The following is a 26,043-nucleotide window of genomic DNA, read 5'->3' on the forward strand; positions in this document are numbered from 1 at the left end:
TCACCCAGCACCGCGACACCCTCTCCATCCACGGTAATGGTGTAGCTCAACAGGCTTTAGCAAGGGCTCACCTGGAATTATTACAGGGTTCGCTACTGACACCTATCACCCTAGTACGTCAGTGAAAGAGGCCACCCAGCAGGTCCCAGTAAATGAACCTAGGACTGGGAGCAGGACTCCTGGGTTCTATTCTCAGCTTTGCCACCAATTTGCTTTGTGGACTTAGGCCAGCCAGTCCCAGTTCCCCCATCAGTGAAGAGGGGAGCAGACCAGCCTTAGAGCGGGGCTCAGCCAGCATTGCTTACCTGTGTCAGTAGCTGTGAATTGGGACAACGGCTGACGAGCTGAGCCTCTGGAGGATTCTGCTTCTCAAGTTGCTCTCCTTGATCTTCCACCACTGGAAGCTCTCACCCTGCAGCTCTGGTGGCGTCTCCTGGGTGCTCTGGTCACCCTGCGTAACAGTCAGCAGCACGTTGAAGCAAACACCGTCAGATTTCCCTGCATTCTTGCCCAGGTGCTGCAGCCCCAGAACCCCGTGGGCCCGGACAGTCACTTGCGGTAGCAGGCAGCATTCCTTCAGCAGGCTGCAGGCTGCTGCCTGGATGCTGTTTTGGATTTTGCAGGGGGAGGTGGTGCGGGCACACACCGGCAGGTGTGGGGCCCCTACAGCACTCAGCAGCACCCACAAGTCACCGGCATCATTGGTGAACGTAGCCAGGAGCCTCTGGCAGATCAAGGCACAGGGCATCTCCTCCGGCAAGGTCATGGGGTAGGATGGGCTGTCTCGGTATCGCACAGCAAGGTCCATAAGGGGCAGGATATCCCGAGCTCGCAGAGGAAGGGCAGGAGATTCTCTGTCCCACCACCTGGCTTGGAGGGATTCAGCATCTGCATCACGGGGTGCCTTCAAGGTCCCGCCTAGGCAGAAAACAGAGTGTGTGTCTGTGTAGCACTCAGAGCAGCCTGGGCAGCAGTGCCTGGGGCACGGAAGGGGTTGGCAGGGATGTTACATTTCTGCAGATCACTGGGCGCTAGAGGAGGGGGAGGGAGGAATCAAGCAGTTAAGGAGGCAGCTGGGGCTCTTTTCCAGGGAAGGAATGAGGATTTGGGGGTATAACACATCCTTGGTTTTCCCTTCATCATCCCTACAATAGGCCGTAGCGCCATGGCCAGAGCTGGGAAACATGGACACCTCCCGCTCCACAGCTAAGACGGCTGGGAGTGCTCGTGAAAGGATGGAGTGGATGCAAGGACCCTGCCATGCATGCTACCACTACAGTTCTGTCAGTGCAGCCACATAAGCTGCAGCTCCCTCTGCTATTCCAGTCCTGGCTCTCCACACACAGCCCCCCAGCCAGTTCTAACCCCTCCTACGCCAGAAGCAGTTTGGGCTCAGTGGGAAGTTATGGTGCAAGCCCAGCATAAGATGCCATAGGGGGGAGGGTGCAGTAGGAAGAGAATCTCCTCTGAACGCCTTCCCTTTTTTTCTGCTCAGAACTGGAGCCAGCAAGCTGGACACAGCCCCACATCGACACTCCTCCTTTGGCTAGCTCCAGGAGGCTCCTCTGCCTCTTGCCCCATGCCCAGGGCGGAGCTTGCTGCCTGCAGTGTCCCTCGCAATCCCCACACATTTTAGTCCCCAACCCCCACTGAGTGGGGGTAGGAGTAAGGGGGAAGCACCAGTTGGCCGAGCGAGGAAGACGTAGCGAATCCAGATGGAGCCTCTCTCTTCCACTGCCAGCAGGGTGAGAGGCTCACACTCCAGCCCCGTCTCCTCCTTCACCTCCCTCTTCATGGCCTCCAGGATGGTCTCGTTGGGCTCCATCCTCCCGGCAGGCAGGTACCACGTCCCATAGCACTCATGCTTGGCCTCCTGCATCATCAGCACCTCGTTCTAGGAGAGAGGGAAAAAAATCCCAGGTCACACAACATAGAGCCATCCCAATGGGCAGGGACCAGCCCTGTTCAGATCACCCAGCTGCATGGGGGGCTCAAAAATCACAGGACCTTGTTCCCAGCTACAACAAAACGTAGGGCCTCCGCAAGACTCCTCCCTACAGGCCAATTCTCCAGTCCAGTTTTCAGTGTCCCAGGAGGTGTGGGTCCCACCAGTTTCCATGGGAACCTAAGGGGTGTCCTCCCTAATGTGAGATCAGTTAGGAACCACCGAGTTCCTCCACACCGTTCACTATTGTGTATTTCTAAGTTTAAAATGGCCCAGGCAATATGACTGCTACCCCTTCCTTTGGGAGAGTACTCCACAGCCAGAGAGAGCCCACCTTCCAGTTTCTTCTGCTCTCAGTCTACCCTACACTGCCCAGCCCAGCCCTTAGGCTTTGGAAAAGGAAGATAAAGGAATGTTTAGGTTGGGTTTGTGTTTTTTTTTAAATGACAACGAAAAGAGTTTTTAACACACACAGATACTTTCCCCTACAGAACATCTGCCATCAAACCCTTCAGATTCGCACATGACAACCAGAATGGCTAGAAACCAAGTCCAAACCAGGTGCAACATCATTATGTGTTGTTTGCACAGCACCAATGGGAATGCACGTCAGGGCCTTAGAAACAGGACATTAGGTGTTGCCAGTAGAGCTATGCCAGCAAACCCCCCGAGCGGAGATGCAGATTATACTGGCAAAAAGGGGTTTTGCTGGTATACTTCATGCTTTTGCTGTCAGCAAAAGAAGCTCTCCTGGCAAAAAGTATCTTTTTTGCTAGTATAACTGCATTTACACAAGGCCTTTTGTCAGCAGAGACATGCTGCAAAAAAACCAGGATGAATAAAAATTGATTTAGAAAAATAAAACAAAGTTTTATTTAAATGAGATTTTAAATTAAATACATTTTTCTTTTTCTACAAGCCATTACCCTATGATCCCACTGAGAGTTACCAAAAGCAACTACAGCATTTGCTCAAGAAACTTCCTGAAAAAGCACAAGATCAAATCCGCACAGACACACCCCTGGAACCCCGACCTGGGATATTCTATCTACTACCCAAGATCCATAAACCTGGAAATCCTGGGCGCCCCATCATCTCAGGCATTGGCACCCTGACAGCAGGATTGTCTGGCTATGTAGACTCCCTCCTCAGGCCCTATGCTACCAGCACTCCCAGCTACCTTCGAGACACCACTGACTTCCTGAGGAAACTACAATCCATCAGTGATCTTCCTGATAACACCATCCTGGCCACTATGGATGTAGAAGCCCTCTACACCAACATTCCACACAAAGATGGACTACAAGCCGTCAAGAACACTATCCCCGATAATGTCACGGCTAACCTGGTGGCTGAACTTTGTGACTTTGTCCTTACCCATAACTATTTCACATTTGGGGACAATGTATACCTTCAGATCAGCGGCACTGCTATGGGTACCCGCATGGCCCCACAGTATGCCAACATTTTTATGGCTGATTTAGAACAACACTTCCTCAGCTCTCGTCCCCTAAAGCCCCTACTCTACTTGCGCTATATTGATGACATCTTCATCATCTGGACCCATGGAAAAGAAGCCCTTGAGGAATTCCACCATGATTTCAACAATTTCCATCCCACCACCAACCTCAGCCTGGTCCAGTCCACACAAGAGATCCACTTTCTGGACACTACAGTGCTAATAAACAATGGTCACATAAACACCACCCTATACCGGAAACCTACTGACCGCTATTCCTACCTACATGCCTCCAGCTTTCACCCTGACCACACCACACGATCCATCGTCTACAGCCAAGCTCTGCGATACAACCGCATTTGCTCCAACCCCTCAGACAGAGACAAACACCTACAAGATCTCTGTCAAGCTTTCTTACAACAACAATACCCACCTGCTGAAGTAAAGAAACAGATTGATAGAGCCAGAAGAGTTCCCAGAAGTTACCTACTACAGGACAGGCCTAACAAAGAAAATAACAGAACGCCACTAGCCGTCACCTTCAGCCCCCAACTAAAACCCCTCCAACGCATTATTAAGGATCTACAACCTATCCTAAAGGATGACCCAGCACTCTCACAAATCTTGGGAGACAGGCCAGTCCTTGCCTACAGACAGCCCCGCAACCTGAAGCAAATACTCACCAACAACCACATACCACACAACAGAACCACTAACCCAGGAACTTATCCTTGCAACAAAGCCCGTTGCCAACTGTGTCCACATATCTATTCAGGGGACACCATCACAGGGCCTAATAACATCAGCCACACTATCAGAGGCTCGTTCACCTGCACATCCACCAATGTGATATATGCCATCATGTGCCAGCAATGCCCCTCTGCCATGTACATTGGTCAAACTGGACAGTCTCTACATAAAAGAATAAATGGACACAAATCAGATGTCAAGAATTATAACATTCATAAACCAGTCGGAGAACACTTCAATCTCTCTGGCCACGCAATCACAGACATGAAGGTCGCTATCTTAAAACAAAAAAACTTCAAATCCAGACTCCAGAGAGAAACTGCTGAATTGGAATTCATCTGCAAATTGGATACTATTACTTTAGGCTTAAATAGAGACTGGGAGTGGCTAAGTCATTATGCAAGGTAGCCTGTTTCCTCTTGTTTTTTCCTACCCCCCCCCCCCCAGATGTTCTGGTTTAACTTGGATTTAAACTTGGAGAGTGGTCAGTTTGGATGAGCTATTACCAGCAGGAGAGTGAGTTTGTGTGTGTATGGGGGTGGGGGGGATGTGAGAAAACCTGGATTTGTGCAGGAAATAGCCCAACTTGATTATCATGCACATTGTGTAAAGAGTTGTCACTTTGGATGGGCTATCACCAGCAGGAGAGTGAATTTGTGGGGGGGGGGGGGGTGGAGGGTGAGAAAACCTGGATTTGTGCTGGAAATGGCCCACTTGATGATCACTTTAGATAAGCTATTACCAGCAGGACAGTGGGGTGGGAGGAGGTATTGTTTCATATTCTCTGTGTACATATAAAGTCTGCTGCAGTTTCCACGGTATGCATCCGATGAAGTGAGCTGTAGCTCACGAAAGCTCATGCTCAAATAAATTGGTTAGTCTCTAAGGTGCCACAAGTACTCCTTTTCTTTTTTCTTTTTAATTATAAAATGACGTTAGCCTATGATAAAGGCCTACTCTTACTCTGCTCTACTAAAATCATTTACATTAAATTAAAAACGGTATTGGGTATTACAAGTTTGCTGCCATGGTTTAAAGTAAAGTCAAACCACTGAAACAGTGGAAGTCACTGACGAAGCACCTGCAACCAGAGTTTGCGGACATGCTAACCCAGCTTTTGACAGCCTTTCACAGCTTAGCCTTTTATTAAGTAAATCATTGACTACAGCAGGTACAGAGAGAATATTTCATTTCAATTAGTTCAGTTCAAACTTAAGAAACCAACCAGGAGTGGTAAAAGTATGAATGTTTGTCTCCTCCCCCCGCAACTCTACAAATAAACACTAGGCATAAGGATGAGAGCGATAAGTTCTAAAGTTTTGAAGGACATGGACCAGAAAAAGTCACTTCAGTTTACTAACAACAGATACTTCCTTTGTTTCGTAAACCAGTTGGTTTGAAATACAAAACTTGTTTTGATAAACTTTTTTTCCTGTTCCCATTCCCAACTCATTTGAGGGAGATTTATTTAACTAACAAAAAACAATTTTAAAATGGTTTTTTGTGCATTTTCACTTGAATTCCAATTTCCATCCAAATAGAGGTTGACACAAATCACAAGTAACAAAATTAAATCCTCTAGGAAAGTGTTTTTCAAGCTTTTTGATGCCAGGGACCGGCTTGCTGCCTCCCTAAACTGTGTCAGGGAGATCTCGGGGACTGGCACCAGTTCATGGACCAGTTGTTGAGAAACACTTTCTAGTACAGTAGAACCTCAGAGTTATGAACTGACAGGTCACCTACATACCTCATTTGGAATTTGAGGTATGCAATCAGCAGCGAGACAGGAAAAAAAAAAAGCAAATACAGAACAGTATAATGTTAAAAGTAAATTACTAAAAAGAAAAATTTTTAAAAAGGATTTGACAAAGTAAGGAAACTCTGTGCTTGTTTCATTTAGATCAAGATGGTTAAAAGCAGCATTTTTCATCTTCATCGTAAAGTTTCAAAGCTGTATTAAGTCAGTGTTCAGTTATAAACTTTTGAAAGAACAATCATAACGTTTTGTTCAGCGTTACAAACATTTCAGAGTTATGAACAACCTCCATTCCCAAGGTGTTCATAACTCAGAGGTTCTACTGTATAAGAAATGCCACATCATTCACCACTTTCTAAATAAAAGATGTAAAAATTAAGAATTTAAATAAAATGTATGTTAAGCGATAAAACTGTTTAAATATGGTATTCTCCTGGTTAGCAAAAAGAAACAAGTTTACTTAAAGATTTATTTAATTGCAAATCAGTGTTTTCATCACTACCAACCAATGAGAATCAACCTTTGTTAGGAAAGTAACTAAAACATACATAGGCAAAACCAGATTAAAATTTATCTGTTAAACTGAGGTTCCCTGCTGACTGATTTAAATCAATCCACCCTGGCAAAAAAACCAAAAAAAAAAAAACAAACAAACACACCACACACCTCTAGCTGATGTTGCTATGCCAGGAAAAGTTTCTAGTGTAGACCTGCCTTGGTTGTTAAAGGAGATTTAACGGTGTTATTAGTAACACAGATAAGGAAGTTGGGTCTCATTCCACCTTCTGCTACTGACCCACTGTGATATTGGGCAAGTCATCTCTCATCTGTGCATGACTCAGTTTCCCTAAAGGTAACATGGAGGGACTAGCCCCCCTTTGTAAAAGTGCTTTCAAACAAAGCTGTTAAGAGGGTCATACTAGTGCTAATTAATTTTAAAACACAGGTCACAGTTTTCAAGAGTGGCCAGTCATTCTGGGGACCCAAACTATGAAAGCTTGAAGGAGCCTGATGTTCAGAGCATAGCGTTGAGTGCTCAGCGCTTTCTGGACTGTGGATGCTCACCCTGCAGTGACTGGATGCCATGGTGATGGGCACCATAGGAAACCCCCCAGCCGTCACTCTGATTCCCCCAGCCAGTGCTCCAGGGACCCCTCACCTGGTCGTTAAGCAGGACAGCCAAGACGATGTAGCAGGCGGTCTTCCGCACTCTGACAGGGTGAGCGGGCACAGGGGCAGAGTCGTACCTCTCCTGCACCTCCCAACCCCTCCCGCTCAGCACGGCATCCAGCTCCTCCGCCAGAGCGCCACAGGCCATGGCTGCAACACAGCAAACCCCACAACAGCTCAGTGGCACAAGGCGCAGCGACAGGAGGGCACCAGAGGGCTGTGGTGCCAGGGGAGCAGGGTGACCCGAGAGGCCCAGAAAGCGGGGCTGGGGGACCAGAGGGACACAGAGAGCGGGATGTGGGGGGCGGGGAGTGACATGGGGGCTTCAGAAGGGCAGATCTCTCCCCACACCCAAATATTCAACTGTGCCTCCCCAGTCCCAGGGAAGGCGGGTTATTGGTGGAAAGCGGCAGTGAGGCTGAAACGCAAACGCTTCAGCCCACGGGAGGTTTGCTCCCAAAATATCCCCAACCCTCTGCACTGACACCTCTCTTTGGGGTGCACAAGAAAAAGGGGGCACCCCTGAGAGTGGGAGAGGGGTCAGAGTGTGGCATAGGGGAGGGGGGACACGCTGAGAACTGGGAAACTGGGACCTGGGGGGCAGAGGGAGGGGCCCCCTGGGAGCTGAGGGGACTTGGGGGGAGGGCTGGGAGGCAGAGGGAGGGGCTCCCGGGGGCTGGGCGGGCTGGTGGGGGGGGAGGCGAGGGAGGAGTCCCTGGGGGTTGGGGAGCATGGAGGGGGGCTGGGAGACAGAGGGAGGGGCCCCAGGAGCTGGATGGGCTGGAGCGGGGGGGGGCAGAGGGAGGGGCCCCCGGGGGCTGGGCAGGCTGGGAGGGGAGGCTAGAGTTGGGGGGCAGAGGGAGGGGCCCCCGGGGGCTGGAGCTGGGGGGCAGAGGGAGGGGCCCCCGGGGGCTGGGCGGGCTGGGAGGGGAGGCTGGAGTTGGGGGGCAGAGGGAGGGACCCCCGGGGGCTGGGGAGGCTGGAGCTGGGGGGCAGAGGGAGGGATCTCTGGGGGTTGGGGGGCAGAGGGAGGGGCCCCCGGGGGCTGGGTGAACTGGAGGGGACTGGGAGGCTGGAGCTGGGGGGCAGAGGGAGGGGCCCCCGGGGGCTGGAGGGCAGAGGGAGGGGTCTCTGGGGGTTGGGGGGCAGAGGGAGGGGCCCCCAGGGGCTGGAACTGGGGGGGGTGGCCGGAGGGAGGGGCCCCCGGGGGCTGGGCGGGCTGGAGCTGGGGGGCAGAGGGAGGGGTCTCTGGGGGTTGGGGGGCAGAGGGAGGGGGCCCCGGGGGCTGGGAGGGGAGGCTGGAGTTGGGGGGCAGAGGGAGGGGCCCCCGGGGGCTGGGAGGGGAGGCTGGAGTTGGGGGGCAGAGGGAGGGGCCCCCGGGGGCTGGGAGGGGAGGCTGGAACTGGGGGGGGTGGCCGGAGGGAGGGGCCCCCGGGGGCTGGGCGGGCTGGAGCTGGGGGGCAGAGGGAGGGGTCTCTGGGGGTTGGGGGGCAGAGGGAGGGGGCCCCGGGGGCTGGGAGGGGAGGCTGGAGTTGGGGGGCAGAGGGAGGGGCCCCCGGGGGCTGGGAGGGGAGGCTGGAGTTGGGGGGCAGAGGGAGGGGCCCCCGGGGGCTGGGAGGGGAGGCTGGAACTGGGGGGGGTGGCCGGAGGGAGGGGCCCCCGGGGGCTGGGCGGGCTGGAGCTGGGGGGCAGAGGGAGGGGTCTCTGGGGGTTGGGGGGCAGAGGGAGGGGGCCCCGGGGGCTGGGAGGGGAGGCTGGAGCTGGGGGGCAGAGGGAGGGGTCTCTGGGGGTTGGGGGGCAGAGGGAGGGGGCCCCGGGGGCTGGGAGGGGAGGCTGGAGTTGGGGGGCAGAGGGAGGGGCCCCCGGGGGCTGGGCGGGCTGGAACTGGGGGGCAGAGGAAGGGGTCTCTGGGGGTTGGGGGGCAGAGGGAGGGGCCCCCGGGGGCTGGGAGGGGAGGCTGGAGTTGGGGGGCAGAGGGAGGGGCCCCCGGGGGCTGGGAGGGGAGGCTGGAACTGGGGGGGTGGCCGGAGGGAGGGGCCCCCGGGGGCTGGGTGGGCTGGAGCTGGGGGGCAGAGGAAGGGGTCTCTGGGGGTTGGGGGGCAGAGGGAGGGGCCCCCGGGGGCTGGGCGGGCTGGAACTGGGGGGCAGAGGAAGGGGTCTCTGGGGGTTGGGGGGCAGAGGGAGGGGCCCCCGGGGGCTGGGCGGGCTGGAGCTGGGGAGCAGAGGGAGGGGTCTCTGGGGGTTGGGGGGCAGAGGGAGGGGCCCCCGGGGGCGGGGTCAAGACCCCCCCAAACTTACTCGTCTTTTCCTGGCCGTTTCAGCTCCCTTCCCCCGCCCCGCCCCACCCCACCCCGGAAGAGGCTGGCAGCTTTCCGCTCCCATTGGCCGGCCGAGACACCACGCTCACCTTCCATTGGGCGGGATCGCTGTCATTCAGGCTGCCCACGGCCGAGAGGCGGAGCTGCTCCTTAAAGGGGCCGCGTGCCCAAAAGGGTCGCAGTCTTCTGGGGCGGCCTCCAGAGGGACACGTGGCCACCCTGGCCCCCTGCCCTGGGGGCGCAGGGTCACCCCCGACACCCCAGTGACCCTGGGGCCCCCTCCCTGGGGAGGGGTAAGAGGGCAGTGCCAGCTGCTCCTGGGGCATAGCTCCACGGGCCGGGGATAGCCAGGGTACAGGGGGTAGCATCAAATCCGAGAGCTTTTCCGCGCCCTTCTATGCCTGCCCTCCTTCTCCTGGGGCTCCCCAGCTGGGGTTCTGAGGGGGTGGGAGGGGGTCTGAAAACCCATGGGCTCCCCCTGGCCCACCCCCACGTCCTCCTGGCTGCAGCCGTCACGCCAGGGACAGCATTGGCATCACTGCCCCCGGAAAGTGGGAGAACCAGGGCCTCGCGGCATCCCCCAAACCCTCATGCCTGCCCTCTGACAACAGCCAGGACAGGGCTTCCTTGGTGTTAGCAGGTGAAGTCAGGGAGCTCAGAGGTACAGAAAGGGCACCAGCACCCTTTCCCACATAAGCTGTGCTCGTTAAATGACAGGTAACAGCACTGCCTAGCCCCCAACAAGCAGGTCAGCTTCCCCCGAGCCCCCCACTCTATCCCCCCATAAATCAACACACCCAATCATGTCTTGCCAATAGTTTATTGAGGATGGCTCCTTTTAACACTGATTGTAGGAACTCTGGATGAAATGCACTCTGCCTCCCCTGCATCCAACCAGCCACGCAGCGCAGGGCTGCCCTCACCCCCATATATTCACACACTGTCTGACTTGGCCGGGGCACACCACTGCCTTACACCCAGAGCCCAGGGACACCTGTGAGCGGGAATCCCGGTCCAAAGAGAAAAGGTGGAGTTAAGAATGAGGACGGTTTTGTTCTGGGCAGGAAACGGGGAGCAGGGGAGGGAGGGATACAAGGCAGGAAGACTGAGGTGAGTGAGAAGGAGAGATGAGGGGGAAGGAAAGACGTGGAGAGAAAGCTTGGGGAAGGGGAGAGGTATGCAGCCAGTGCTGAGTGCACCAGGGACAGCAATTCGGAGGGAGATGGGGTATACAGGCCGTGCTGGGGATAGAACAGCAACTGTCTCTGTTTTCCAGAAGCACAGTGGCCTTGGAAAGTGTGTTAGGACCCCACACACACACACACAAGGCAGTGTACTCATCTCAAGTGGCGGGGAGCAGGGGAAGAGAAGGAGACGAGTCTACGAGTTAGGACACCAGGGTCCTATTCCCATCTCTGTCAGTGACTTGCTGTGAGAACTAGACGACAGCAGTACTCAGCTACCTTGTCGAGGGGCTGTGTGGCTGAGCCCATTGTCTGTGAACTCTTTGAGATCGTGGGACGAGAAGGGACACGTGAGGCATGTCTGAATCCCAGATTGGCGCTTGTTCTGATGAGACTGACAGCAGGGGAGGACAAGGCCTGCTTCGACTATGAACTCCCTGGGGCAGGGACTGACTTTTTGGTCTGTTTGTGCAGCACATAGCCCAGTGGGGTCCTGATCCATGAGGGGGGCTCCTGGGCATTTCGGTCATACAAACAAGAATGAGTGGGAACTGGCCTCAGCCCCACCAAACTCATTTCACTGACTAGCTGCAGGATGGGAAGGGCTACCATGCAGGGCTGGTTTTGAAGTATCCACCTAGTCGTGGAAGTTCCCTCTGCCACCATCAGTCTCTGAACCCTCCCCACCCTTCCTTCGGCTCCAATGCCTGGAGCCAGGGGCAGCGTTTCTGAGGCTTTTTGCTTGCCTCACTCACAGGGTCTTTGTCTCCTGGAAAAAGGGAAATCCCAGCTAGCGGGCGGGATCAAGCCCTGGCCTCCCAATCCAGAGTCGCAAGCGGCTGGAGATGCCTGTGGAAAGAGGGGGGAGCGCAAGGCCCAGCCAAGCATAGCAGCACTGGCCCACGCATGGCAGCGTTCACCGGGCCAGCAGCCAACAGGAGCATCTGGGCTAAACTTACCCAAGCGCCTCACTTGACAGTGTCTAATTCACAGCAGCCTGAAATGGCCGGCTCTTAATCTGATAGGATTGGCTGCTTTATCCTCCCTGACCCTGGCTGACCCCACCCTTGCAGGCTAAGCTCTCAGCTCTTCCACATCTGCAGGGCGGAGCAGGGGCTTGGGAGGATGGAGTTTATTTTAGCTGGCGGGCTGCTGCACGGTTGCTGTCCAGAGGGTGCTGACGAGACTGGAGGATTCTAGCACTGGAAGGAGCCCCGGGTCTCGAGTGGCCTGGAGGAACTGTCCTAAAAAGGAAACAGGAGTGGGAGACGGGATTCCCCCTTCCTCCCTGAGCTCCCAAAGGGCAGTGAGTCATCCAGCCAGGCTAGGGCTGTGGATTGCCAGAAGGGAAACAAGAACATTGACAGGGCAGCCAGGGGGGCTGTGTACAGGGCTGTCGACTGGGCCCGTCGGGAGCAACAAACATGGAAATCTGACACTTCCGCTTGCCAGCCCGTCCTGCCCCAGGATCTCAAAGTGCTTTAGGAACATCAGGGCGCTCAAGTCCCCACTCAGCATTATTGACACAATCAGGTCAGGGAGAGATGGGAACAGGACTCAGATTTTGGACTCCTACCCCTGCTCTGATCCTCATCCCTGACTCCCAGGCAGTCTCCCCAGCTCTAACCACTAGACACCACTCCCCTCTCACGGTTGGGAATAGAACCCAGGAGCCCTGACTGCCAAGCCCATTGCTGTATCCATATTACACCATCCTTCCCAGGATGGCCGCACCGAGAGCCCCATCCATGAGATGGGCCCATTGCCATGGGAACTGGACCCTCAAAGGGCCTGGCGGTTTTGGGGAGAGAACTGGCACTCTTTAGAGCATTGCTACCGATATGTCAAGCACCAAATGCCATAATCCCAATGGACATCCCTTGGGAGATCATGACCAGTGTGGTAACATCATCAGGGCAAACCTTCTGTGTGACGACATCAAAACGAGCCCTGAGCCAAAGGACACAGAATGAACCCTGGCATGACATCATCAAAGGAAGCACAAATGCGAAAACACTACACACCACGACATCATCAGAATAAGTTCCTGGTGTGAGGCCAGCAGAACAAGCCGAGGCCATGATGCCCCAAATACGGCCAGCCAGTGCAGTGTCACAACTCGGATGAGACTCTGTTATGACCTCATCACAAGCTGCAACAAAACACGATGCCCATCACCACCAGCATCTCCAGTGATGTCACTATGCAGCGCCACCGTGGGCATCCCACACGATGCCAACAGGTGGGAGGGCAGCAGAGCTAGCAAGGAAACGGGTCACTCACCTGCTGCGTATGAGAATGGCCCCTGGCTGCCTGTGCAGGGTCCCCCATTCACATGAACGGCACCACAGCCCTGCACTGAGAGCACAGTACCTCTCCGTGCCCCAGAACACCCTCATCCTGCTCAGGCCAGGCATGGCTATGCCACTGGAATCCCCAGCAGGGAGTTACATGCAGCTTCCCCGCCATTGTGTATTGGGGAGGGGGTTTCTAAGTTGGCCATTCCCTTCTCGCTCCTGCACCGGCAGAGTGGCCTCTGGCCTGCCACACACTTTGGAAAGGGTTAAGCAGCAGCCCGGGCCCTAAGGTTTAATTACAAAGGGAACTGCTAAACCAGAGAGACTTTTAATCCCTTGGCCTCCTCCCCACGCACACTGCCAACTGGTGTAGCAGAGAACAGATGGGAACAGGCCCTCCGGCGATTCACAGGCACTGGGGGAGGAGAGAGGCTCCACTCCTTTGCACAAGCTGAGGCCGCCCTTGTGCTGCCTGAGACCATGGCAGAGGGAGAAACCGAGGCAGAGCCTGAGAGTGCAGAAGCAGCCTCCCACCCTTTCTGGTGCAGAAAGAGCAGAGAGCTGACGTGACCCCCCCACCCAAGTAGGGTTGCCAACATGGTATTTCAAAAATAAGGGACTGTTTTCTTAGCACTCCCACCTCACCCCTCCTCCTGATATTATCATTATTAATAATAATCAGCAGTACTCACCTACACTTGCCAGGGGTATTTCTTGCTGCTCTTTGCAGCACTCAGCAACTCCCAATCTTGTTGCACAGAGATGAAAAAATATAGGATGTCCCCTGTAATAAGGGACCATTGGCAACCCTACGCCCAAGCCACAACCTCCTGTGTGGTCCAGGCCTCTCCGCATTGGTCCGCAGGGCTCTAGGGAGAGCCCAGATGCTTGCTCCCCTTGGGAGGTGACCTCACAAGTGCATGTGCCACCTTTCTCCTGCCTTTGTTACTCCTGCTGGGAGGGACCGCCAGCCAGGCAGGATGGGCTGTTGCAATTACTGCATGACCTCGCCCCACTTAGCTCACTCAGCCACCCTGCAGAGCAATGAGAGCGTGGCCTGGAGAGATGCAGGCAGACAGGAGAGTGGAATAAACCAGAGGACCTGTTTGATGCACCGATTAAAATGGTGTCTGCTGCCAGGGGGAGGAGGGCAGCAAGGGCAAGGGAAAGGGGATTTGGGGAGCAGCAGACTGTCTGCCTTCCTCACCCCAGCTGGGTGGTGGGACCTGCCCTCCCACTCCATTCCCCAGTTAGGGAGACAGGTCATACCAGCCTGCTCCCAGGGACTGGGGAGAGAGAACAAGGGGGCATGGCTGGGAGAGTGGGGGTCTGGTCAATATTGTCACTAGACAAAGGCCTAAGAAATGCCCCCCTCCCACACACACTAGTGCCACCCCCTAACCTGTCCACACACTCCTGTAGGGTTCAGGGAGACTCACTGGGTCGGGCCCCTCAATGATCCGTATTCTCAGTCCACAGGGAGCCAGCAGTGGCCACAGAGGAGAGATGGACACGGAGGTGGGGAAAGCGGGGAAGGCCGGGTGGAGATCTGGGTCTCAAACCAGTGCAATGGCATTGTTAGCTGATGGGTCTTGAGGTGGGAGGCTCCAGTGCCCTTGGTTAGCTCCCCCTACCCCCAAGCCCCACCCCAAGCCCCGAGACACCAGTGAAGGGGAGTGCATGACAATTAAATGGACATCGATTCTGCATGCGACGTCGGCCGTGTCTCCTCGAAGACTCGTCTCAGCCGTTTATTTCCATGGCTCACCCACCCCTAGGCCCATTGGCCCTCGCCTCCACCCTGAGAGGATCTGCTGGGACGGAGACCTGGCCAAAGTCCCTCTCGCAGACCGCGCCGCCCCCGGGAGCGAGCACCGTGGCGTGACATCGCCGAAGTAAGCACCAAGTGTGACGTCGCCAGGGCGAGCGGCGGGAGGACGCCACGGGAGTAAGCACCGGGTGTGACGTCGTGTGGGCACGGCACGGGCTCTGCGGGGTAGGTGGAGCTGGTACAGCCGGCAGCAGCATATAGGACAAGTGCTCAGTGCAGAACGGTTGCAAGAGAAACCCAAGGAGTCCCGTGGGTCGCTGGAAGCTTGAATCCCGTGGGACTCACTGGCGCTTGGCTGGCTCCTGGCAGGAGCTGCATGGAACATGCTGGGGGTCGCATCACTTGGGAGGATGGTATCTCAGGTGGTTCATCCCCTCCTACCTGTCCGCGTCACAGCTTCTGCCCTTCCTGGAGCAGGGGAGTGGCTGGGCCTGAGCATGCTTTGGCCGCATTTTGTCCAGCAGCCATCTTCCTCGTTACAGGCCCTGCGCTCTGGTCACTTCAGCCTGACAACCCTGGCCTGTCACAGTCAGTGCCAAAGAGCCACTCCCCATCCAGATAGGCGGATGTGGGGCTCCCCAGGAATCCTGTGCTGCTGCCCCCTTCGTTTCAATTCTTCCTCCTGGACTCCTAGAGGCCCCGGTCTGAAGCCAGTCCTCCGTCTCCACGCTGCATGCCTGCCAGTGCCTTAATTGTAGCCCTGCAGGGTCCCCACTGCGTCCCTCACAGCACCATAAACCAGACTGTCCATCTGCAAGGGAAGGGAAAGAAGCAGGGTTCAGACACTGGCTTACGAGGTCATGAAGGCATCAGTGTAACTCCTTGCACCCCTATAGAGCAGCTCAGCTAAAAGGACCCCAAGGCTCTTTGCATCAATGGACCTGATTCTCTTCTCCCTCACATCCATGTAAAGCAGGAGGAACTCCACTGAAAACAATGGAATAACACCAGAGCTGAGCCAGCCTAAGGAAGGCGAGATCAGGCCCTTTATACAGAGAAGCCACTTCGCCTCAAACCAAAATGCAGCCAGCTCCAGGGTAGAACACAACCGCTGGTGGACATCAGCGCTGCACAACAGTTTAGGGCAGGAAGCAAAGTACAATCCTGTATTCACTTGAAACTGCAGGGGGATTTTAAGGAGGCAGAGTGTAGTTACCCACATTGAAATCTGGGCATGCAGGATGCCAGGGTTAATACTCTGTCTCTTGCAAAAATTACTTGGGTTCTAATGGCCACAGATGGTAAGACCCCCTCTGCTTTCAGCACTCTGGGGGGCCCCCAGCACCCCTGGATTCAGGAGTGAATCCCCAACAGCCAGACTTTTGGGGAGATCTGCCATCCATGTGCTGATCTGGCGGGATTCTGCTTAGCTGATCAGATGGCAGCCCACAGAACTTTTCCTGACCCCATCCAGCTGAGCCAGGCACCCATTACTACAGCAAGAGCCCCCACAGGTGGGACGGTGGTCGTGGGGAGGGAGGCTAGCTCCTGACCTGTGCATGAAGTCTCTGTGCCGTGCCGGCAGGGTCTGTGGCCTGGGCCACGAGCCGTGCCGAGCGGGCGGCGTTCTCCGGCGACAGGAATCTCTGCATGACGCTGATAGTACTGCTGAGGCTCTGCACCTGCCGTGGGGGAAGGAGAGCGCGTGAGGGAGCCCAGGGGTGCCGGGGCAGCATCAGAAGGGTGGGAAGACACCATCCTGCCAGAGGAGAGAGTATCACCTTGGGACTGGGCATCCGGACATGGGGATACGCTGCCTGCGCCAGCTGACCAATGCACGGATAAAAAGCCCCCTAGGAGCTAGCGTGACCTAGTGGGGAGGGCACTGGGATTTAGGAAACCAGGATTCGATTCCCAGCACTGTTGCTAGGTGACCTTGGGCAATCACTTCCCCTCTCCGTGCCTCAGTGTCCCCATCTGTAAAGTGGGGATAATGATATGGGCCCTCTTTGTAAAGTGCTTGGAGTGCTCCTGATGAGACGTGCTAGATAAGAGTTAGACGTTATTATTAAGAAGGAGACTCTCAGCTCTGGTTAGGGTAAAAGGGGGTAGCAGTTAATAGGGGCACCCTACCCCTACCCAGGGGCAACTGTTATGGGGAGAAGACTAAAGTGAAACAGAGCCAGGCTCCTGACCTGGTACGGAGCCCCTGTTGGCACCAGCACTGCATCCCCCATGAACTGGAGCAGGGTCCAGCCGCTCACGCCACATTCCTCCCGCAGCCTCCTCCGCAGAGACGCATCCAGGTAGCAGCTCCTGTGGCCGTTCAGATCCAGCTGGGTCACTCTGTCCTCCCCTTGGGCTTTGCACACCTGCCAGGGGAAAGGGTGGAGCGGACATGAGATGAGTTTGGCAGGTCTCAGTCAACAGCTTGCATTGCAAAAATCTGCTGCCCTGCCCTGGGGTTCCTTTGTGGGAAATCTCAGCAGAGAAGCCTAGGGCTGAGTGGGACACATGCAGACTAGACCCTGGGTGCAGTCCTAGGAGGAGAAGTACTGGAAGTAGATTTATGGGCCCATCTGGAATGGACTCTGGGCACAGGCCCCTGCAAGAATCACTCACCTTCTGTAAGAACCCCTTGATGCAGTCAGCATCCTCCGCTCGGAAGACGTGCCACAGGGCTCCTGCCCAGTTCCTCATGTCCCAGAGCCGCTCCTTAAGGACGTCATCGACTCCATCCTCTTCCGCCCTCCGGAGAATCTCTGTGGCACAAAGGGACGGGTATTTGGGGGTGGTGGTTTGCCAGCAACCTGGAGCCCAATCAGTTCCTGGAGCCCTACCTTTCTGGACACTGTGCCCATCCACTGGGTACGCCCCAACGTACACCAAGACGCTGATGGAATCGGTCGCCTCCACTGTCAGGTTTTTGGTCCCAACGGTCCTGTCCTCGGGGGCCACACCTGGGAATCGGGAGCAAATGTCCCATGAGAATTCAGCTCAGTTCATGCACTGGCCCAGCAGCTCCCTCATCTGAGCCAGGAAGAGGCTGCTTCCCAGCCTCTGCTGTTTCCCAAAAGAGGATACTGTGGTTTCCAGAGCTTTAATGAAGAGACAACAAGCCTGTGTGCATACAGCGCCTAGACAATGGGGCCCTGATCTCACTCGGGGTCTCTAGACACTACCATAACATGTGTAATAAATGGGACTGATAACATGGTAACTCCCCGCTAGGGAACCCAAGCAGATCTATTGGCTCTGTTGGAGACCAGCAGAGAAACAGATCAGCCTCTTGTAAATACAGAGGCACCAAAGCAGGGCAGTGAGGATAAGGCACCGGACGGACAGTCAGGACTCCTGGGTTCTATCTTCCACGGAGTCCATGTGGCCTTGGCTAAGTCTCTGCCTCAGTTTTCCCACCTGTCAGTGGCAGATAATGAGGCTTGCCCTGCTTTGCGAAGCACTTTGAGACATACAGGCAGTACAAGAGCTAATTAAAATGCAAGTGGAGAGCAGGACAAACCATAGGCAGCACAGATCTGGGGACTCAGCCACTGCCTGCCTTGGCTACCCGGCAGGTAGGAGGCTAAGTTCAGCTTTCCATCATGCCCACAGTACTCCAGCAGCGGCAAACTGGCATAGAGGTTTTCAGCCCTGTGGGAGAGAGGAGAAGACTCGTAACTCCCCAAACTAGAGCATGTCACTCTCTCCCCCCGCAGCTCGTTTTGCTGCCATTCTCCCAGCCGATGGGCCAGCCCTGGGCATTCAGACTCTATCATACAGGAGCATGTTCTGAGGAACAGACAATAGGAAGGAATGACGGGTGCCGAAAAGGTGACTCCTTCCCCTAGCTTGCAGCCAGCCTGCAGGAAATCACACACCGCCACACTGAGTAGGTCTACACTGCAAAAAAGCTCTTAACTCAGGTCAGCCGGGGGTGTGCTCCCGACTTTTTTAAGTGCAGGTACTCTGCCCCTGCTGGTGTGACCCTGCTCCACCAGTAAGACTCCACAGCATGTTTCTGTATAAAACGGTGTCCGCCATGCGGCATGACTTTGCCTGTACAGTGCATACAAAGCCAAAAGTGCAAGGACACTGTTCCTGCAGGTTCCTGCCCCACAGCCTTACTGCGGTGACCTGGCTTGAGTTAAAATAGAGCAGGGAAAACACAGCAACTCAGCTCAGGTTAAAGCCTGTGGGAGCCTGGGGTTGAACGTGAGCTGCTAACCCGATTTGCAATGTCTTCCCTGCTATTTGAACCCACGTTGGCCAACCCAAGTTAAGAACACCCCTTTCTTTGAAGTGTGGACACACTGACTGGGTCTGGGTTTTAAAGAGCACTGGGAAATGTTACGGCCCACAATAACAGGCCAGATTTTCCTCTCCCAGTTAACCCATTGAAACGCCACTAACTGCAGGGGGACGCCCCTGTATTACAGCAGCGTAACAGACAGAAGCACTGGGCTTGCGGGGTGCTAGGGAGGTTATTGACAAAAATCTGAAATACCCCTGGTTACTCAAAGGTGGCAGAGCCTGCCCGGGGATCCTTGCCCAGCCACGTAGCCTACCCAAATCAGCAAGGAGGTCACAGATGGCACCTACACGCTGACTTTGCCCTTTCATTTATTAGGCGCTCCTTTCAGCTTTATCCCTTTGCAGTGCATCAGTTGCTCACGGAAACAACCATGGCACAGGCATGGGCAGAACTTGGGAATGCCCCCAACCGTACTACGGAGCTTATGAAGCTGTGAAATCAAGGCATTTATGCCATAGTTCGAACGGCCGCATACACCTGGGGAGGGGCTGGTCTGGAAGTCAGGGCTCCTGAGCTCCATTCCCAGCTTGGGAAGGGGAGTGGGGGCTAGTGGTCAGAGCAGGGGGGGCTGGAAATTTTATTCCCCACTCTGCCATCAACTCTTTCTGTGAGCATTCTATGCCTCAGTTTCTCTGTCTGTAACATGGGGGGAAGGCAGCCTCAGAGGATGGTTACAAAGACTAGTCAATGTGTCTCTGTGGCTTTGAGGTCCTTGGATGGAAGGAGATATGTACGGTGAATGATCAGGGTTTGTTCACAGAAATGGCTTTTGTTTTGGCCTGTCCCTAATACAAACCAGTGATACGCTCAGATGTTGTAACGAGATGCTATCGGGCCGTCCCTGAAGGGTGAGAAGGCAGAGACGGACTCGGCCCGAGACTGATCTCTGGGGGCCTAGTCTCAGCCGGGAAGTGGGGTCAGGACAGCACTTGGGATTTCCCTCCCCAAATCCTCTTGCCTTCCTAGAATTGGGAGCTTGATCCTCAGTCTAAAATGAGTGTGAACCCCACCCCTGAAGTCAGCAGGGCAGAGCTGTGTGCCGGTGTGACGGATGAGACATGGTGCAGGGCAATAAGGTGCAGGACTCTGAGAACAGGCTGAGCTGGAGTCTCCCTCCCATGTGGGGTGCTGCCCTACAGGACCCTGTTATAGGGATCTGCAGTGGGGGCTGCCCTGCTGCATAAAAGCTAAGTCCAAAGAGCCCCTGTGTATTGTGCTGTGGTTTCCCTCCTTCGGGACCCCAGAGTGCACTCCTGTAATGGTAGGGAAGGAGGCGAGGCCGTGGCATGGAGGCTGTGAGGAGACTATCGCTTACAGCCACAGAGCCAGCAGACCGAGAATACTCCCTGTGCCCCAGTGGAAAAGGTAGGTCCTGGCAGGGGCTGCCGCTGCCCCAGCCGCCTGCCAGCTCCTCGCCACCTCCTTCCAAAATAAAAACACATGGATGTGAAAAACAAGGCCTGTTTTTTCCGCTCCCCATCCCATGGCAGCGGCAGGCTTACAAGCTACTGGGAAAGTGGCAGGCAGAGGGGGCCTCAACAGCTTGGCTCAGCCCTGCACTCACACAAGGGGCGGGTTCAGCCCTGGGAGCTAAAGCCACTCTAAGCTAAGTCTCCTTCCCCAGATGGCTCTGGGGCTGCCCATGCAAGGAGGTAGCCCAGGGGATCTGGAAAAGCCAGGCCTGGGCGCTCACCTGGGGAGTAGAAGGTGCTACCCATGTAGCGGCTGCCGATCACGGCAGGTGCACTGAGAGATGCACTTCCACGGTGACCAACCATGTGCAGTGGGGGCATGTACCTCCATGCTAATGGCTAGTGGCCTGCACACCGGCCTGAGGTCCAGTCCCAGCTCTGACACTGAGGTGAACCTGGAAGGGTCCTAACCCTACAAAGTGGGGAGGAGATGATGTGAGGGAGTGGATGTAGAGGCAAGGATGGGTGCAGGTGAGTGGGAAGATAGGATAAGGGTGTGGGCAAGCCGTGCGGAGTGGGGGGAACCATGGGTGGGTGAGCCGGCACAGAGAGGGAGAGCCGGGGGCAGGCAAGTGGGTAGCTTTCTCTCTGCCCCCAGTATCCACATACCTGCACCTTGGCATGTCCCCAAAGCTGCTCTCCAGCTTGAGCAGGTTCCCTTCGCTGTTCTCTGTCTCCAGGCATTCTGTAGGGAAAGGAAGAGCAGGGTCTTACAGACAACTGGGTCTCCCACTTATGCAGGCTGCGGGGAGCAGGGTGTCTCTCCTGGCAGAGCCCCTGCGCACCTCAAGCCTGCCTTGCTCCCCCAGCTTTACTCCCGCTGTAACTCAAAGCATCAGACCTTCCCCGGCAGCAGGACGGTGCAAGTATCAAGTGAATTTCCCCTCCACATGCAGCCAGAGCACAGAGGCTGGTGCCCACGCTCACTGTTAGAGAAGTGCATGGTAGGTCCCTGCAGTTGCCCATGCTATCCCAAGCCTTATTTTTTGGCTGGGTCTGTCCTGTCCGCACTATGGGGAAGGGATGATAAATAACCCTGGTTCCCTTGTGCCTTTTTAAACTCAGACTGACTTTATTGCAGCAGAAAGGAGCCAGATCTCTCCCCCCACGCCCTGGAGACTGGTAGCTTCTGTACCCACAGGACAGATGCTTCCTCTCCACACTGTCCTGCCAACAGGCCTCAGCCCAGCCCTGGAGGGACCCTTTCTAGGGGGTAGAGTGCGGTTAGTGCTGGGTTTGTGACGTGGGCATCTGTCTACTAGGCACTGCCCTGAGACCCAGCACCCTCCTTTCTAACAAGCCGCGGTACAACAGTCCCCACCCCACCTGCAGGTGCCCAATGGAGCCAGCCCCGCCTCCATGCTAACCCTCCGGCAAGCTCTCAGCTGCTTACTGGCACTGGAGGTAAAGCCATCCCAGAAGTCCTTGCTGCTGATCCTTGTCCAGCCCGGCTGGCTTCGCAAGTTCACCGCCTGCACCTCCTGCTCCCGCTGCTCGTGGCAGAACGACTCGGGCTCCCACAGGTTTCTCTTCAGTGTCTTCTGCAGCCCTGAAACCAAGACAGGCTGCGGGGGGGCAGCACAGGGGAGGCGGAGGTTACCGGGCTGGAGCGTGCCTAGAGAGTGTGCAGGAGACGTCATCCCAGGGAGAAGGGCATGGGGGGCCAGAATGGAATGCTATAACCCTTGGGGGGAGTGCAGAGGGGCAGACAAGGCTGCTCCCAGCCCTTCAACAGGGGACCCTCAAACAGCAACCCCAGTGGGGTGGTAGAACAAGCCCCTTCCCCATGCAGCAGCCCTGGGAAAAGCCCTCCTCTCTGTGTGGTACTGAGCTGAGGGAACAGCCTGGACAGCCCCCGGGCCAGCACATCACTAAGGACCGTGGGGCTCTGGTGTGGCACTGATGCAACAAAGCACACAGGTGACAGGGATGGGGTGGGACTGAGGAGACAGCCCAGAGAGATCCCTCGAGACTATAGGTGCTGGTGTTACTGTCCCTACCTGGCCCTGCCTCCAGTGCTCCTGGAAGAGCTTGTAGTTGCAGGAGTGGTTTGGATCATGAAGCCACAGGAGTCCCCCTGGGGCCAGGATGCAGTGGGAGACCTGCGGCTCAGGGGGGCTGGGGCTCCTCAGCTCACACTCTGAGTGCTTCTCCTGGATCTTCCTCTCCACCACCTGGGCAATGATGCTGTCCAGGATGTTGGTGATCCTGTTGTCCTGTGAGGGCAAAGGACCAAGACTGAAACCCCAGTGTCTCCACGGCATCCTTACCACCCTACCCCTTTCCCAGGCCCCTCTCCCCGGGGACGTGACTGATAATCCCTCCCATGAAGTAAGCACAGCCCCGTCGGAGCCAATCTCCCTATGAGATCCAACCTCGGGGACCCGGGATCATTCACCCTGGAGATGGGCCTGGGGCACGTAGCTTGGATCTGGGATTGGATCGGAATCTGTACTGGGGGGCCTAAGTTGCGGAGCTCAGATCCAGGTGTTGGAAGTGGGAGGCCCAGCCCATGTCTGAAGGGAGGTCCCCAGCGGTAGAACCAGCAAAAGAACGGCCTGTACTCACGCTGGGCAAGGCCGGGGAGACGGGCGCGAATGCCATGCGGATGCCGTTCTGCCCCAGGCACAGCCTGACGGCCGTAGAGGTCAACAGCTCGCAGAGAGTGGATGTCTGCACCGTACCCTTAGGGCCCGGCTCGCTCAGTGGGTGGACGGAGTCTGGGCTTTCTAGGGATGGGGGGCGAAAGGGGAAGGGTTGGAGAGATGTCACCGATACCCTTCCCCCAGGGGACTCTGAGCTGGGCGTCCCACAAGGGCAGAACAGCAAGTCCACAGGTGCCCGCAGGAGACCCTGCTCCCCCAGGCACAGAGCAGGTACCGTTAGGAGCCATGCAAGGGTCTCTCTCTCAGCTCTGTAGTCTGCCCTACAGCCCCTGAACTCCACATTGCACCTCAGTCCTGGTCCTGCAGCTCCTCCCCTGCCCCCCCCTCACCCCCCACGCACAACTACCCAAGCCCTGGGTCTTTCCCAGTCCTGACCCAGGTTACACTGCTTTCCCATGTACACTGGGGACTCGCACCTCTCCCGTGGTGTCTTCTATTCCCACAGAGGTGGTACAGCACATGCACCCGGCCCTCCTCACCCATCCCCTCTGCCTCCCAGAGGCTGCAGAGGAGGAGGGCTGGTTTGCTCCCTGCTGCATCAGTGGCATGCACAGAGAGCGTCCAATCCTTCTGTGCACGCAGCAGAGACAGAATCGGCGAGACCTACCTTCCTTGATTTCCCTCGACCCATCTGTCTCTCCGTTGCAGGCAGGTTGTAGCAAAGGTGTCAGGTTCCCCATCTCCGCCTTCTGAAACATCCAAAGTGAGGGGTCCATGAGGGCGCCCCAGGTGGGACCATCTCCCAGCCTTGCTCCCTCTAGCCTCCCTCCCAGGAGGGCTCCATAACTATTCCTCCAGACATCAAACTGCGACTAAAGGCACTGATACCCCAGGCCCCACGGAGCCCAGCAGGCTGGGGCCTGCTATCATGGGATACCCCATCTATTACAGACAAGAGCAGCCCCTGCCAGTGGGGTACATGGCTGGGAGTGAGATTCAGGCCCCCACCCATAGCACCCCCAGCACGACTGCTCCCGCACGGTGCTTCTCTGGGCATGCCGGGTGCTTGGAGTTACTATGGGTACACCTCTGTTGCTACCATTGCTTGCTCCCCATCACCCCTCTGAATGCCAAGCGGGGTGTCTCCTACTCAGACACACAGTTCCTTTTACATCCAGCCTCCCCCACCCCCCCGTGTTCTCCCTGCCCCCTCCCATCCCATCCCAATAGACCCCACTCTGGCTGCTTTCCCCCTACACCCATCCCGCCCCTACCCCTGAATCATACCTGCCCGCCCCTCGTGTTGTCGGTGAGGCTCTTGCTCAGGATGCTCAGTCTGCAGGGGCAGTGCGACTCGATGTCAAACTTCACCTGCACTTCGTGCATCAGCTTCCAGAGCTCAGCCAGGACTAGGAGAAGGATGGAGGTGGGTTAGAGCAGGCGGCAGGTCTGAGAGGCGACAGCATTGCTTAGCAATAGCGTTTTGCACAGCTCTGTCCCAGCCAGTTCCTCCCTCAAAGCACGGCAGGAGCTCAGCAGGGAGGGAGCGGGAGCCCTGACTGCGGACGAGATCGTTGTGACTGCAGCCCCAGCCTCTCCCAGCAGGAGGCGCTGCAGGGAGCAGGGTGGGAATGCTGGCTGTGGAGACATGCCCAGAGGGAAGCGCTGCAGGGAACGCAGCTAAAGGAGCACTGGATCAGATGCTTCCTTTTCGATTCCAGGTGCCAAGTAGGGATCGTTCCCCCCAAGCATAAAGCACAGGAGTGGGGAGCCCTGCCAAGCCCATTTCCCATGATCTGTACACCAGCTTCTCCTGCTGTTCGCCCAACTGCCTTGGGAAGCGCCAGGGGGTAGCTCACCATGGGTGGGGATGAACTGGGCAGGAATCAGGGACAGAACGTCATGGCCCTGCCCTTGGACACACTTGGCTGACTGCACAGACTCCTCTGCCCGGGCTAGAGAGAGAGAGAGAGAGAGAGAGAGAGAGAGAATGTGGGCACTAGTTATTGCTGAGAGCTGACAAACTCACAGGGACTGGAGCTGCTACCTCCCCCCACCCCAAAAAACTCTTCAAATTGGGAATTTTGAGATGGCTCCAAACTCAGACACTGGATGCAGGGAGAGGCTGAAATCCAGTTGCAAATTGTACCACTTGAGCCCTCTACCAACGTCAACAGAGTCGAAACAGCAGCACCAAGAATTCCGTCCATTCCCCCCCACCCCTCCCTTAGCCAAAGGACTTGTCTGGGCAGGGGTATTGGTGTAATTATACTCGTGCAAACCCCTAGCACAGAAACACTGCACCAGTGCAAAATGAGGTGTGCTCTCTCGTGCTACCCATCTGACACCGGTGCAGCCATACACTGACTTAGCTACACCCGTGCAAACAGGTCGCCATGCAGCATAGACAGGGCCTGTGGACCTCAGTGCAGTCAGCAACCTGCAAGATGAAGCCCTCAGCTCTTCAATCCAGGGCTCACAGAGGAAGGACTCTGCTCTGCTGCACACGTCTAAATGCAAATAGGTGTCACTTGGCTGGCGCTCATGGGAACCTATTCTCTGAATTAAATCCAAATGGGGAGGACTGTTCCCCGCATCCTAAGGGTTGCTTTGAGTCTGGGCTCCAAAAGAACCCAGCATTTCAATTTGTCAGTCAGTCAAAGTGGCACATTTCACCTTCCACCAGTCCCACACCGGATCCAGCTTCCTGCAACAGCGCCATGATTTTCAGCCAAACTCTGGCTCGACCCGCTCTGAGTTTGGAGCCTGCAGCAACACCCAGAACCATGCTAGTGTCATGGAGCAAACAGGCTTAAGCTGCAAGTTTGGCTCTGGATTCTGCACACCCCACGCTGGGGGGCTGCATGTTCAGATCTGGAGCTTTGGCTCAACGGAGGGGCCATTTGCAAAATTCAGGTTAAAGGCCAGATACAAAACCTCCACCCCAGCAACCAGGACTGTTTGGATTGAGGGTTCCATTGTATGCTGTCGTACAATGCAGTA

General features: G+C 56.0%; 2 protein-coding genes across 9 annotated transcripts in view; both read right to left on the minus strand.

Annotated features, from left to right (window-relative positions):
* NUDT18 (nudix hydrolase 18) overlaps positions 1 to 9,428 on the minus strand; it is a 26,624-nt gene extending 17,196 nt beyond the window's left edge. For all 4 annotated transcript variants that reach the window (XR_012156330.1, XR_012156328.1, XR_012156329.1 and 1 more), the window contains exons 1-4: positions 9,379 to 9,428; positions 7,070 to 7,230; positions 1,681 to 1,894; positions 306 to 918 (exon numbers count right to left, since the gene is read on the minus strand). Coding sequence is in view for 1 of the 4 variants with exons in the window: in XM_073325367.1 (XP_073181468.1) it covers positions 311 to 918; positions 1,681 to 1,894; positions 7,070 to 7,228 (981 nt within the window). In the remaining 3 variants the exon portion in view is untranslated. The remainder of the gene's footprint in view (positions 1 to 305; positions 919 to 1,680; positions 1,895 to 7,069; positions 7,231 to 9,378) is intronic.
* Positions 9,429 to 10,210: 782 nt separating this feature from the next.
* HR (HR lysine demethylase and nuclear receptor corepressor) overlaps positions 10,211 to 26,043 on the minus strand; it is a 48,064-nt gene continuing 32,231 nt past the window's right edge. For 4 of the 5 annotated variants that reach the window (XM_073324971.1, XM_073324975.1, XM_073324974.1 and 1 more), the window contains 12 exons: positions 24,900 to 24,995; positions 24,328 to 24,449; positions 23,708 to 23,789; positions 23,003 to 23,163; positions 22,435 to 22,650; positions 21,828 to 21,999; positions 21,044 to 21,119; positions 18,171 to 18,301; positions 17,273 to 17,610; positions 16,846 to 17,022; positions 16,204 to 16,332; positions 10,211 to 15,461 (listed from right to left, as the gene is read on the minus strand). In XM_073324971.1, coding sequence (XP_073181072.1) covers positions 15,399 to 15,461; positions 16,204 to 16,332; positions 16,846 to 17,022; positions 17,273 to 17,610; positions 18,171 to 18,301; positions 21,044 to 21,119; positions 21,828 to 21,999; positions 22,435 to 22,650; positions 23,003 to 23,163; positions 23,708 to 23,789; positions 24,328 to 24,449; positions 24,900 to 24,995 — 1,763 coding nt within the window. In that variant the 3' untranslated portion in view covers positions 10,211 to 15,398. The remainder of the gene's footprint in view (positions 15,462 to 16,203; positions 16,333 to 16,845; positions 17,023 to 17,272; positions 17,611 to 18,170; positions 18,302 to 21,043; positions 21,120 to 21,827; positions 22,000 to 22,434; positions 22,651 to 23,002; positions 23,164 to 23,707; positions 23,790 to 24,327; positions 24,450 to 24,899; positions 24,996 to 26,043) is intronic. The other variant, XM_073324973.1, reaches the window with a different exon arrangement.

Source organism: Lepidochelys kempii, chromosome 26 (assembly GCF_965140265.1).
Source record: "Lepidochelys kempii isolate rLepKem1 chromosome 26, rLepKem1.hap2, whole genome shotgun sequence".
Classification (NCBI taxonomy): Eukaryota; Metazoa; Chordata; order Testudines; family Cheloniidae; genus Lepidochelys; species Lepidochelys kempii.